Source organism: Pseudophryne corroboree (genome assembly GCF_028390025.1).
Source record: "Pseudophryne corroboree isolate aPseCor3 chromosome 3 unlocalized genomic scaffold, aPseCor3.hap2 SUPER_3_unloc_47, whole genome shotgun sequence".
Taxonomy (NCBI): domain Eukaryota; kingdom Metazoa; phylum Chordata; class Amphibia; order Anura; family Myobatrachidae; genus Pseudophryne; species Pseudophryne corroboree.
The window spans coordinates 131,341-146,213 of record NW_026967538.1 but is presented as its reverse complement, the minus strand read 5'-3'; the positions used below and the strand labels follow the sequence as shown (position 1 = coordinate 146,213).

General features: G+C 43.9%; 1 protein-coding gene and 1 pseudogene across 1 annotated transcript in view; one reads left to right on the top strand and one right to left on the bottom strand.

Moving 5' to 3' along the window:
* The window catches only part of LOC134984282 (gastrula zinc finger protein XlCGF26.1-like), a 265,738-nt pseudogene that overhangs the window by 153,483 nt on the left and 97,382 nt on the right, over positions 1–14,873 (top strand).
* LOC134984285 (gastrula zinc finger protein XlCGF71.1-like) overlaps positions 7,975–14,873 on the bottom strand; it is a 61,734-nt gene continuing 54,835 nt past the window's right edge. Inside the window, exon 2 of the mRNA XM_063949907.1 lies at positions 7,975–8,615. Coding sequence (XP_063805977.1) covers positions 8,085–8,615 — 531 coding nt within the window. The 3' untranslated portion in view covers positions 7,975–8,084. The remainder of the gene's footprint in view (positions 8,616–14,873) is intronic.

The window sequence follows — 14,873 nt, the reverse complement described above, 5'->3', positions numbered from 1 at the left end:
ACAAAAATATGTTACACAAAATGAAATTTGCATTAACAACCATTTGTCACAACTGAGGGCTGAGGCTGACCTGGGGAAGCCTCAGATGTAGGGGCTGACGTGTAAGTGAACCGGGGAGGTAGTATCGGGTTCTTTGACATACAGGAGTACTATTACCCGTTGCCCGAAGGCGTGACCACGACAATGAAGTTGTAAAAGATAAAGTCAGTTTTATTGAATACAGCTTAAAGACACCTTTGATGTGCAAAACATCACAGGAGATGTGCAATGGTAAGTTACAGGCCAGTTCCCAGAAGTGCAGGGTAGTTAGTGCTGTGGCTTGCAGAACATATATTACAGAGTCCTTGCTAGAACTGGAGATAGAGAGATGGGGTTGTATCTGCACGCTCGCTATTTATTAGTGCATAATTTGGAACCCAGTGTTCCAAGAGTAACCCCTATTCAATATAGATATATGCTATTAATGTCGGGGGTGCTACCAACTACAGCTGAGGTGAATAGACAAGGAAGAAGGAGAAAAAAGGCTGTATTGTTGATGCACAGGAATGAGAGTGACCTAATTGTCACTATATTTTCAAAAATTATTATTATCTAAAATTTAACTTTTATTACAATCAATTTAAAATAGTGTGACAATAACAAACACACAAACTACGAGCATAGACGAAACATAGAGGTTAAAATTAAGACATGTACAACATATACCGCAAGTGCAATTGAGATGATAGATGTGATTAAAGATTTAAAAATGTGTCCGCGTGTTGATTCTTATGTCCTACCATATAACATTGCTCTCAATTTTACACCAGTCTGATAATGGTTGTGTATAAACAATCACTATGTTTTTAAATGATCATTAATAGAAGCATTGATGTAGTGTCAAAGCTGTTTTATTCTTATTTAAATATTAACAGCTGACACTATCATTCAGACAGCAAGTGAAATATAATATCTGACTATCTGTGCTGTCTGTCTATTGTTCTGTATACAGAAAGGAGGAAGAGAGAGAAACTATAAATCACTGTATGTATATCAGTTATTTGAATACATCCTTCTTAAGCTTTCCAAGGAATGTTCGTAGATACGAGAAATTGAAATCTTCTGCCTGAGAATCGGTGCATTCTTTACATTAGACAGTGTTGGTGTGCTGATGGCAAAAATAAATTATGCCAGTACGATATAATCTATTGGTGTATCCTAGGGATTATAATTAGAATAAACCCATTGTGGCTTTAGTAAAGCATATAGTCATTATGTGAGGCGAAAAGATGGGAGGGTCAATAGCATCCTCCTTCCTGCATATCGCTACTATGATTAAATAATTATTTGTTCACTTAGTTTGGTTCTATCAAATATAATTATCCTACTAAGGGGAAGCGTCTCATTATAGCTGTTAATTATGTCCCTTTATAATTAGGGATGGCCATGCAGATATAAATAACAATGTATGCTTTACCCACTTGTTTATTGAAGAAATACCAAGAACACTGAATTATATGGATTAGCTGTTTTCAAATAGCACAGATTCAGGTTAACATTGATACAATTATTATGTTTTACAGTTGTTCAATTTGTATCATAAATGTGTCCTCCTGGCTTACCAGGTGACCACTGTGATTAAATGTGATACATTGTAGCATCCCCATATGTTTACTATTCACAGCACTGTTTGTCAGTGTCTATTCCCTGGTATAAATATGTGGCATGAATCTGCTTGAATTAAGGTAGTTATTATCCTTTTAATGGGTTATATCAGCATATGCTGATTACTATCAGAAAGCACCAAGAGGAGTACAAATCTATCTCATTTAGTATTCTCTCTGTCTATTGTGTGCAAGTACTAATGCAGTACGTATCTACTAAATTCAGACAGTGGGAGTCCTTTCATTAAATTGTATCAGAACATGTTTAAAGTAATCTTGCACTGATTGCATTATTCCTGAGCAGTAGAAAGAACATGAATCTCTATCATTGATTGTTCAATCAGTCTACTTATACAATAATACAGGTGCTAACAGATAGTGGTTTAACAACTAAGTCGAAGCTGTCAGAGTAACGGCGGAACACGCGTGTGGGCAGCGTGTGTCCGTCCGCATGTACGTTCCATGTCCTCGCTCACAAAATAATTTAAATGTATAACCAGCTCTGACTTATAGGCCCTACACACTGGCCGATATACTGAAAGATATGAACGATTTCGTTCATAAATGAACGAGAACTCGTTCATATCTTTCAGTGTGGAGACTCCAGCGATGAACGATGTGCGTCCCCGCGCTCGTTCATCGCTGGTCTCCCGTCGGCTGTGCATGCAGGCCAATATGGACGATCTCGTCCATATTAGCCTGCACTTCAATGCAGCCGGGTGACAGGGGGAGTGAAGAAACTTCACTCCCCCCGTCACTGCCCCCCCGCCGCCGGGTCGCTCGTTGGCCGTATCCGCCGCCGGGCAGCTCGGCGGCGGGTCGGCCAGTGAGTAGGGCCCCTTAGTTGTTAAACCACTATCTGTTAGCACCTGTATTATTGTATAAGTAGACTGATTGAACAATCAATGATAGAGATTCATGTTCTTTCTACTGCTCAGGAATAATGCAATCAGTGCAAGATTACTTTAAACATGTTCTGATACAATTTAATGAAAGGACTCCCACTGTCTGAATTTAGTAGATACGTACTGCATTAGTACTTGCACACAATAGACAGAGAGAATACTAAATGAGATAGATTTGTACTCCTCTTGGTGTTTTCTGATAGTAATCAGCATATGCTGATATAACCCATTAAAAGGATAATAACTAGCTTAATTCAAGCAGATTCATGCCACATATTTATACCAGGGAATAGACACTGACAAACAGTGCTGTGAATAGTAAACATATGGGGATGCTACAATGTATCACATTTAATCACAGTGGTCACCTGGTAAGCCAGGAGGAAACATTTATGATACAAATTGAACAACTGTAAAACATAATAATTGTATCAATGTTAACCTGAATCTGTGCTATTTGAAAACAGCTAATCCATATAATTCAGTGTTCTTGGTATTTCTTCAATAAACAAGTGGGTAAAGCATACATTGTTATTTATATCTGCATGGCCATCCCTAATTATAAAGGGACATAATTAACAGCTATAATGAGACGCTTCCCCTTTAATTATATTTGATAGAACCAAACTAAGTGAACAAATAATTATTTAATCATAGTAGCGATATGCAGGAAGGAGGATGCTATTGACCCTCCCATCTTTTCGCCTCACATAATGACTATATGCTTTACTAAAGCCACAATGGGTTTATTCTAATTATAATCCCTAGGATACACCAATAGATTATATCGTACTGGCATAATTTATTTTTGCTATCAGCACACCAACACTGTCTAATGTAAAGAATGCACCGATTCTCAGGCAGAAGATTTCAATTTCTCGTATCTACGAACATTCCTTGGAAAGCTTAAGAAGGATGTATTCAAATAACTGATATACATACAGTGATTTATAGTTTCTCTCTCTTCCTCCTTTCTGTATACAGAACAATAGACAGACAGCACAGATAGTCAGATATTATATTTCACTTGCTGTCTGAATGATAGTGTCAGCTATTAATATTTAAATAAGAATAAAACAGCTTTGACACATCAATGCTTCTATTAATGATCATTTAAAAACATAGTGATTGTTTATACACAACCATTATCAGACTGGTGTAAAATTGAGAGCAATGTTATATGGTAGGACATAAGAATCAACACGCGGACACATTTTTTAATCTTTAATCACATCTATCATCTCAATTGCACTTGCGGTATATGTTGTACATGTCTTAATTTTAACCTCTATGTTTCGTCTATGCTCGTAGTTTGTGTGTTTGTTATTGTCACACTATTTTAAATTGATTGTAATAAAAGTTAAATTTTAGATAATAATAATTTTTGAAAATATAGTGACAATTAGGTCACTCTCATTCCTGTGCATCAACAATACAGCCTTTTTTCTCCTTCTTCCTTGTCTATTCACCTCAGCTGTAGTTGGTAGCACCCCCGACATTAATAGCATATATCTATATTGAATAGGGGTTACTCTTGGAACACTGGGTTCCAAATTATGCACTAATAAATAGCGAGCGTGCAGATACAACCCCATCTCTCTATCTCCAGTTCTAGCAAGGACTCTGTAATATATGTTCTGCAAGCCACAGCACTAACTACCCTGCACTTCTGGGAACTGGCCTGTAACTTACCATTGCACATCTCCTGTGATGTTTTGCACATCAAAGGTGTCTTTAAGCTGTATTCAATAAAACTGACTTTATCTTTTACAACTTCATTGTCGTGGTCACGCCTTCGGGCAACGGGTAATAGTACTCCTGTATGTCAAAGAACCCGATACTACCTCCCCGGTTCACTTACACGTCAGCCCCTACATCTGAGGCTTCCCCAGGTCAGCCTCAGCCCTCAGTTGTGACAAATGGTTGTTAATGCAAATGTCATTTTGTGTAACATATTTTTGTAAAAATCAGAGGGTCAGCGAGACGTTATGGAGCCAATGTATCATTAACTATTTGCTGCTAATTCCCCCCAAAAACCGGACCCCCCCAAATGTAAGTAGAAGGGACCGCAGCAGTATCTCCCATACCTTCATACATGTACATTTCAAGGCAAGGGGCAGGTAAGTTTATTTTTATTTTTTTAAATACAACCCTAATTCACCTACAAGTAAAAAAAAAACCCAGAACATTTGAGTAGACATTTATTTAAAACCAACAAATGATAAAACTATTTAATTACACAGAGACCCCCCGTAATATCATCCCACTATTCAAATGCGCTGTCGGCATCGGACATAGCCAAAATTGCACCGGAAATCTTTTGATTTTAAATGACTTTATTTCATATCTTTAATACACAGATTTTTGCCTATATCTTAAACTTAAAAAATACTTTACTCTGCACAACAGGCTATGGGGGTCATTCAGACCCAGCCGCAATAGCGGCCCACAGCCGTTTACTGGTGGTGGCAAAATGCACATGCGCAGCGGCCACACAGACACACACATTGCAGCCGCATCCCTGAGGGGTAAACACGGGAGGGCCAGGACCATTTTCCAGGGGGGCTGCGTGATGTCATATCTGAGATCATCTCTGATTAACCCCCTATAAGCTTCCAGAGTGCACCTCATATCTCATCTTTTCCAAGCTACTACAAATGATATGAGATCGGTAGCAGCACTACTTTCAGGATTATTACACAGAACACACATAAAGGCTGACACAGCAAATAACAGTAACACATACAAGGGATTAATTAGAAATAAGGAAGCATAATCATTAAGTCTAATTATCAACTGGTTCTGTGCGAGACCCATACACCTCTTTACTGCCTCCAGCAGCCCCTGGTACTGCACTGCGCCATCTGCCCTGTCTCCCCCCACTACTGCCACTCGCCCTGTCTCCTCCCAGTACTGACACCACCGTCTCCCCCCACTACTGCCACCTGCCCTGTCTCCCCCTACTACTGCCACCAACCTGTTTCCCCACCACTACTGCCACCGCCCTGTCTCCCCACACTACTGCCACCCGACCTGTCTCCCCCTATTACTGCCACCTGCCCTGTCTCCCCACTCTGACACCTCAGCCCTTCTTAGGAACATTTACCTATATACACTTCCTCCAGCAGCTCCCACTACTGCCCCCTGCCCTGTCTCCCTGCTCTGACACCTCAGCCCTGCTTGTGGATGTTTACCCACATAGACACTGCCTCCAGCAGCTCTCACTACTGCCACCCACCTTGTCTCCCTCCTCAGCGCTGCTTGGGGACAATAATACCCATTTAGACACTGCCTCCAGCAGCCCCCGCTACTGCACTACTGCCACCCACCCGGTCTCCCCGACATCTAAGCACTGCTTGGGAATTTATGGTACTGCTAAGTCCTTCATCAACAGATGGAAGTAACCCGGGCAGTACGGAGGCAGAAGCTGCTTCTGGTACCATGGTCATGCAAGGCTGGGAGAGTCAGTAAGATTATTTCATAGAGGGCCTAATTCAGTAAGGATTGCAGATGCTGCTAATTAGCAGAATTAGCAATCCTTTTCCTAGCATGCTAGGGGCCGCCCATCGCAGCGCAAAGCCACCCAGCATGCTGACCACCGCCTCCTCCTTGATGAAGCAGAAAATGCGATTGCCTCACAATTTCTGCTTCATCGTAGAAGTTAGTGAAGCCTCCTGCTGCTGCAGCTTAGCTACACCTGCAGGAGGCCCACCGCATTCTTCTCAATCATGGCAGCTGCACATGATGTCACAGCCACCGTGATCATGCCCATTTGTCCGCCTCTGCCCTCCATTCGCGCCACACTGCCTCCTCCCTGGAAATGGAGCATTGCCCACCCACACCCGTAACTGCCTGTGGGAGTGGAAAAGGTGGGAGCATGCACAGGATGGGCGCAGTGGATGCGCCCACAACTTTTTTGAATAATTCCAGTTCTATCACACACTGCGATCCAACCTGAATTAGGCCCAGAGTCACCATCTTACAGGCAGCCGGTGGAGGGAGTAGAGAATGGGTGTTATGTGGCAGGAACGGGCTGGTTAGGTAACAGACTGGCTGCTGCATTCTGTACACGCTACAAGTGGTGCAATTCTTCTGCTGGGAGACCCAGGTAGAGGACATTGCAGTACTCTATGGGGGTCATTCTGAGTTGATCGTAGCTACGAGCTATCTGAGTTGATCGTAGCTACAATCATCTTCCCTGACATGCGGGGGAAACACCCAGCACAGGGCTAGTCCGCCCTGCAGGTCAGTGCCTCCCCCACCAAATACAAAAGCATCACACAGCGGCGATGCTTTTATATTTCTGGAGTAACTCCCAAACAGTGCAGCTCCTGCGGCTGGCCGGGAGTTGTTCTTCACTGCCGCCATGATGGCCCGCACCCCCAACGGTCCAGCCACGCCTGCGTTGGCCACCGTCCAGCCCCCTCCCTCTGTCTCAGAGGCGATCGCTAGGCAACGATGACTGGCATGCGCCGGCGCAGTTCCGACCTGATCGCTGCGACAAACTGCAGTGAGCGATCAGGTCGGAATGACCCCCAAAGTGGGATAATACAAGTACATGTATGACTAGGTAGATCTTCTGAGGGAAATAAGTGCTGGAGTTTGGCTATGGTCCACACATGAGGAACTGATTGTAGCTGATACCTGATGTCTAAGTGTCACTCCACCACCCAGGACACCAAGATTCCGCACATGGGCCCTCATTCCGAGTTGTTTGCTCGCTAGCTGCTTTTAGCAGCATTGCACACGCTAGGCCGCCGCCCTCTGGGAGTGTATCTTAGCTTAGCAGAATTGCAAACAAAAGAGTAGCAGAATTGCTACTAAATAATTCTTTGCAGTTTCTGAGTAGCTCCGGACCTACTCACGAATTGCGATCAGCTCAGTCTGTTTAGTTCCTGGTTTGACGTCACAAACACGCCCTGCGTTCGGCCCGTGTTTTTCCCTGAAACGTCTGGGTTTTTTTTGCAAGCGCCGGAAAAACGCAGACTTGCGCCCAGAAACACCCCTTTCCTGTCAATCATTTACCGAACACCAGTGCGACTGAAAAGCGCCGCAGAAGCCACAGCAAAACTGCTAAGTTCTGTGTTAAATAACTAAGCGCATGCGCCCTGCGTGCCTTCCACATGCGCAATTTGCAACTAATCGCAGCATAGCGAAAATCGTCAACAAACGAAATCGGAATGACTCCCATATCAGCATTTTGTAACTCTGAACCCCCAAGCGCAAGCCTGGTTGGTTCGCAAAGTTGAGCTGGAGCCCTGCCCTTTGTTGGTGAGCTTCTATCATAAGGACCTGTTTCACCAGGACTGAGTCACAGCCAACTGGCATCACCCACACTTGGAGATCAGCTAGACATTTAGGATTGGTACTGGGTTCTCAGTACCCAGAGCAAAAGACAGATCTGCATAGCAGTGGTAGAGGAGGGCATGACATCTGATTATTTCACCCTGCGGTAGCATGTATTATTGCAAAAAGCATAGGAGATAGGATAAGAACCTTGAAGAACAACGCATGGCAATAAGTATACTCCAGAAGATTAAAATGGCTTCTCACCTGTGTGACTTCTCTGATGTGTAACAAGTTGTGATTTCCGTGTAAAACATTTCCCACACTCAGAGCAAGAAAAAGGCTTCTCACCTGTGTGACTTCTCTGATGTGTAACAAGTTGTGATTTCCGTGTAAAACATTTCCCACACTCAGAGCAAGAAAATGGCCTCTCACCTGTGTGAATTTTCTGATGTTTAACAAGATCTGATTTTTGTGCAAAACATTTCCCACACTCAGAACATGGAAATGGGTTCTCACCTGTGTGACTTCTCTGATGTATAACAAGTTGTGATTTCCGTGTAAAACATTTCCCACACTCAGAGCAAGAAAAAGGCTTCTCACCTGTGTGAATTCTCTGATGTTTAACAAGATCTGATTTTTGTGCAAAACATTTCCCACACTCAGAACATGGAAATGGGTTCTCACCTGTGCGACTTCTGTGATGTATAACAAGTTGTGATTTCCGTGTAAAACATTTCCCACACTCAGAGCAAGAAAAAGGCTTCTCACCTGTGTGACTTCTCTGATGTTTAACAAGATCTGATTTGTATGCAAAACATTTTCCACAGTCAGAACATGGAAATGGCTTCTCACCTGTGTGTCTTCTCTGATGTATAACAAGAGCTGATTTGTATGTAAAACATTTCCCACACTCAGAACATGGAAATGGCCTCTCCCCTGCATTAGCTGGCTGATGGGTAATAAGCTTTGTGTTCTGTGTAAAACATTTGGCATCTATAGAACACGGAAACACTGTATCTACTCTCCGAGCTGTAACAGATGCACCAATATCAGAGTGATCAGGAGAACATTTCCCAGGATCAGAGGTACCAGCTGAAAGAGCTGGATGTATAATTGGGGTAATGGGGTTAGCTCCTGGAGAATCCTGTCTACTGTCATTATCTTTTATGTCACAATCCGGGGATAACATTAGATGTCCTTCTGAGATATTCCTGCTTGTGTGTCCATCTGCTGGAAATAAAATACATTATGGAAATGTGACATTTTCTGTAACAATATTAATCTTGTAAACAATGGGAGAAGACGACTCTCTGGGACACTTAATTGTAAATGTGTGTATAATAAAATATAATTTTTAATGAAGGCTTTATAATATTGTGTCTCAGACTATCATTGTGTCCACCCTCCTGAGAACACTCACAATAACAAATGTAATATTATAATAAGACTTAGATATATCTCTCTCTTGTACTGGTAACTAACCATGAAGTATAAATGGAGATGTAGTCACTCGCCAAGTCCTATGTCAGCACCAATGTAAAACAATGGATGGGGAACATATCGTATGAATTGGAGATTCTAGATGAACAATAACATCAGTCATATGAGCTGATGGATCAGAGAAATGTCTCCTAACGTTACTCCTGGAAGCATTGGTAAGGTAGCATTCCTTTATGTGTGTGCTCATACGCTGGTAAGCCTGTACATGTGTTACCCTTATATAAGGTATATTGCTACAGCAGAGTAGGTGTGGAACAAGGTACTTTACATGCAATACACCATATAATACACTGTAATCATCATCATCTGCTAGGATATAATCCACTGTTACACCCCCATCATCAGTGTATTACCTCTATTCTATTAATAGTAATAAGGATGATGTGAGTACGGTAAGTATGATACAGAGAATTACATATCAGGATCTATACAGCTGCCACCATACTTCTGCTTCTCATATGTGTGCTACTGGCAGCAGCGAACATCTGAGTGAGAGTGCAGGGAAGACAGCAGAGTCTGATGAGAGATTGGATCTGCCTTTGCAGGGATGTACCACACCTGTCACCCCTGTTAGTATATAAAAATAAGATTTTAAACCTACCGGTAAATCTTTTTCTCCTAGTCCGTAGAGGATGCTGGGGACTCTGTAAGGACCATGGGGTATAGACGGGCTCCGCAGGAGATATGGGCACTCTAAAGAAGTTTTAGTATGGGTGTGCACTGGCTCCTCCCTCTATGCCCCTCCTCCAGACCTCAGTTAGAGAAACTGCCCAGGGGAGATGGACAATATGAGGAAAGGATTTTGTTAATCTAAGGGCAAGATTCATACCAGCCCACACCAATCACACCGTATAACCTGGAATATACGCAACCAGTTACCAGTATGAACAAAACAGTATCAGTCAAAGACCGATTCCAACTGTAACATAACCCTTATGTAAGCAATAACTATATACAAGTCTTGCAGATCCAGTCCGCACTGGGACCGGCGCCCAGCATCCTCTACATACTAGGAGAAAAAGATTTACCGGTAGGTTTAAAATCTTATTTTCTCTTACGTCCTAAAGGATGTTGGGGACTCCTTAAGGATCATGGGGTTTATACCAAAGCTCCCAAACGGGCGGGAGAGTGCGGATGACTCTGCAGCACCGATTGAGCAAACGCGATGTCCTCATCAGCCAGGGTATCAAACTTGTAGAATTTTGCAAAAGTGTATGAACCCGACCAAGTAGCTGCTCGGCACAACTGTAATGCCGAGATGCCTCGGGTAGCCGCCCAAGAAGAGCCCACCTTCCTAGTGGAATGGGCCTCTTTGCTCCTTGTTCCGCCCTAGCGGCTTACTTACACCACTGCTGTCAAGTCGTCCGACAGAATTAACACGTGCAGATAACTAAGCATATGTTCATTGAAAGTAGTTCTTAATTCAAGAAAGCTTATTGCAGACAAACTTCCCAGCTTGACCTTTTCCTCTGGAAATACTTCCCTTGCAAGGGCTGCTCCCCAGTCTCGGAGATCTGCATGCATGGACACCAGGATCTCATCCTGGATTCTGAACCTTCCTCCCTCTAGGAGGTGAGAACTGAGCAGACACCACAGGAGCGATATCTTGGCCATTAGGATTATATTCCGGCGCCTGTGCAGGTGAGATCCGGACCACATTTCCAACTGGCCCCGTAAAAACCACTCTGGCATTTGACCTGCTCACCGAAAAGGCCTCTTAGGCCGCACCCATCTTCTTCATCAACGGAACATATTGATGGTTTGTCACTGCAAATCTGATCCGACTCCGGATCCTCAGACCTCTTTCCACAGGAAAACACAGAGAACTACAACCGTTCAGTATCTACCCTGATACCCACCTCCGACGTCTACGTCATTGGGAACAACAGCCTTCCCCTGTGTTGAAGAACACTCAGAGAGAAACAACGATTTGCACCACTTGTGTCCTGACCTCGCCTTAATCCGGAGAGCGTCTGAGTACAGAATAACAATGGCTCCTACTACTGAAAGAAACCCATCATACTGCCATCACTCCGGTGAAATGGCAAAGACAATCCTGGACATCAACCCAGGTAAGCTGAATGCGGAGAAAAATTAATCTAAACCCCTTTCTACCTTTACGTGCTGGAGCTCCCTGGCCTGAGAGATTCCATCCTGTAGTTCAACTTCGTAAGTAGAAAATCTTAGTTTTCTTTCTTTTTTTTTAACAGGGACAGCAGGACAATGCCCTGAACCTGACGCAACTCTGGTATGGCGTCGCGTACTACCTCCCCTTTCAGAGGGGAATCGGTAAGATCTACTTTAAAAATCAGTGAGGGGAATCATCTGTAAACTCCAGGATGTCCCCCTTTGGATTCCATTATTAACTCACAGGTCCAAGTCCATTCCCGGACTGACTGAAGAGTATTGGACGAGTTCCCACCAGAGTGGGCTCCAGCCAGATAGACCCAGCGACATGCGGTGGATGTGGTAGAAACAGAAAACAACATCCACTTCTGCGAACCTAACAAGGCTGCAGAACTCTTACTTTTCACCTTCCACAATCTGCACCGAAAGGGAAAAAAGAACGGTATCGAACCGGTTAAAATGACTGCATCCCACAGCAGAATGCGTCACCAACCGTTGGGAGGGAATCTAATTCACGAAGTTAGACTTACCAGTGGTATCTGCCGAGATTGACTGAGGCCTCCCCTAACAGCGGTACACCGTCCCAGGGAAACACTCCAGTATCTCTCGGAGTCAGCCTCAGCATTCCCCCGGCCACACCTCCTGCAGTCGCACGGCAGCCTGCCGCCATGTTATAGAGAGGAACCAACATAAGACACACCCCCTCTCTCTATAGGGTAATTCTATCGAAATGCAAATAACTCCAAAGCATACAATAAAATATCACTTAGCTTCCTGTGTACGATCCTTTGTGACAGGGCCCCGTGCAGACCAGGAGTTGACTTTTACAGTATTCTATCCGTGGCAGGAAAAGAATAAACCTTGTGAGGATCTGAGACCAACACGTCACGGCCGACCTAGAGCTTTATCAACAGAGCGACCAGCACATGAGAAGGAATACTTTTACTTCAGCATTCATTATAAATCATAATATGAATATACATATTGTAATACACATATCCTACATATATATATATATATATATATATATATATATATATATATATATATATATATACACCATACATATAAGCGGATTGCCCGCAACCATCGGGTCCCTAGTGACATTAATGTGTTCTGAATGTGTATGTCCATGTACTGAATGCCCCAGTTGTGGATCTAACCAGGAAACCTTATGGTCGACATAAAACATAGTAATCGTCGACAGCAGGGAGTAGTACCAGGCAAAATAACATTCTTGCGACCCCAAGGGGTCCAAGGGAAATATACATATATAATTTTAATATCACACCCCCACAAATACTACCATGTCTGTGCTCGAGCTACAGGCCCATGAAACCGTACCATACATATACATAGAAATATATATACAGGTATAAGGCAGTTACAGCATGTTAATTTACACCCAGTATTGACAGTTGGTGCCGACAGGGTCACCCACATACTACTGTGTCTCCCATAGCGTGTTTACTCTTTGAAAGAATACCACTACCGACCTGCTGACACTTCATTTACTCAATCAAGTACCACAGGAGTCGGCAATGCCGACAGAGATATTCCCATAACTGTTTGCGACACTTATACACAACACACTGACTACACGGCCATGATCTAACATAGTGCTATACTTCTATATTGCACTAATCACTGTGCCCCACTTCCTTTTGTTATGCACAACAGTGCCTGCAGGAAAGTACTGGTGTCAGAACTGTAATGCACTCCAGTGCCTGCAGGAATGTACTGGTGTTTGAACTGTTATGCAAAACAAATGGACTCACAGACAGACTGGGGAATATGACATAACGTACACAGAAGGTGATAGGGTAACAAAATACACACAAGGTGAACAGAGAAGCCCAGAGGCTAAGGAACTGGGTATCTCCCTTGTATTAGAACTGCTCAGATGGGAAAAGCAAGATGTTGTGTTTTAATACGTAGAGAACCCGAAATGCTGTTGCTAAGGGCAACAGCAAAACCATAAAGGGTTACCAACGGGTGTGGCAGTAAACTCCTTGGTCAGAGATGGAATGATAGACACAAGGAGAGTCTCCACAATCCTAATTCTCACTTGCAGTGGACAGGTTCAGCTTACTGCCACTAAACTGACCCCTGACACCTAGCACAGTGAGACAGGATTAGACAGGCAAGTCTGAGAATACAGCCGCAAACTTGCTAAGTTCACAGAGTAGTAACAGAACCCCAGCAAGCTAAACGACTGACTCCAGTCTTACTGCTAGGTCTGGATTGGCAGAGTGTAATACCAAATCCCCAGGCCTATTTGCAGTAAGCAACAAACAAATACAAAGCTACACAGTACTGGTTAACTTTCAGGAACTGACTAACCAACAAAGATTCAGCAGCATCTGCTTACCCTGAGAAGAGGCCTTATAAAGCAGGTGCTGTCCACGCCCCACTCAGACCTCACAGACTGTGAGCACAAAAACCAGCACCGGATCCCCTGCCGTGCACAGAGCCTATAACCACTGCACAGCAAAAGACCCGAACCGGAGTATCAGCTGCGCTCAGGTTACTCCGCTAGCACTTGTCTCCCGGTTGCCATGACGACGTGGCAGCACAGGGCAGGAGACCCTAACAGTACCCCCCCTCTGACGAGGGGTCAAAGAACCCCTACCACCGGGTTTATCGGGGAACTGCGAGAAGAAAGAGTGTATCAGTCTGGGGGCATGAAGATCACAACTGCGCACCCACGACCGCTCCTCCGGGCCATACCCCTTCCAGTGCACCAAAAATGACAGCCGACCCCGAACCACCTTGGAGTCAAGAATCCTTTCAACAACAAACTCCCTCTGGCCACGTATCAGAAGAGGGGAATGTCTTCCACTGGAAGAAGGATTACTAATCGCCCGTTTTAAAAGGGAACAATGAAATGTTTTATTGATACCCAAAGAACGGGGCAGATCTAACTGAAATGCCACCGGATTGATAACCCTGGTGATCTTATAAGGGCCGATGAACCAGGGGCCTAACTTATGAGATGGCTGTCTCAACTTCAAATTCTTAGTAGACAACCAGACGAAGTCTCCTAATTTGAAGCTGCAGGGTCTTTTCCGCTTATCAAAAACCCTTTTGGTCACTAATGACACAGACACAAGGGCTTTCTTCACTTTCCGCCAAATACCTCTAAGGACCGAAACCACAGAGGAACCACCAGGCGTGGAGTCCAGGGGGTCAAAAGAATTGGCCTTAGGATGATGCCCATACACACAAAGGAAGGGAGAGATCCCTGTAGCAGAGTGAGCCGCGTTGTTATAGGCAAACTCCGCCATGGACAGATGAGCAACCCAGTCAGTCTGACACTTGGAGACATAACACCTGAGGAACTGCTCCAAGGACTGGTTCACCCTTTCAGTCTGCCCATTAGACTGCGGATGGTAGCCTGACGACAAGC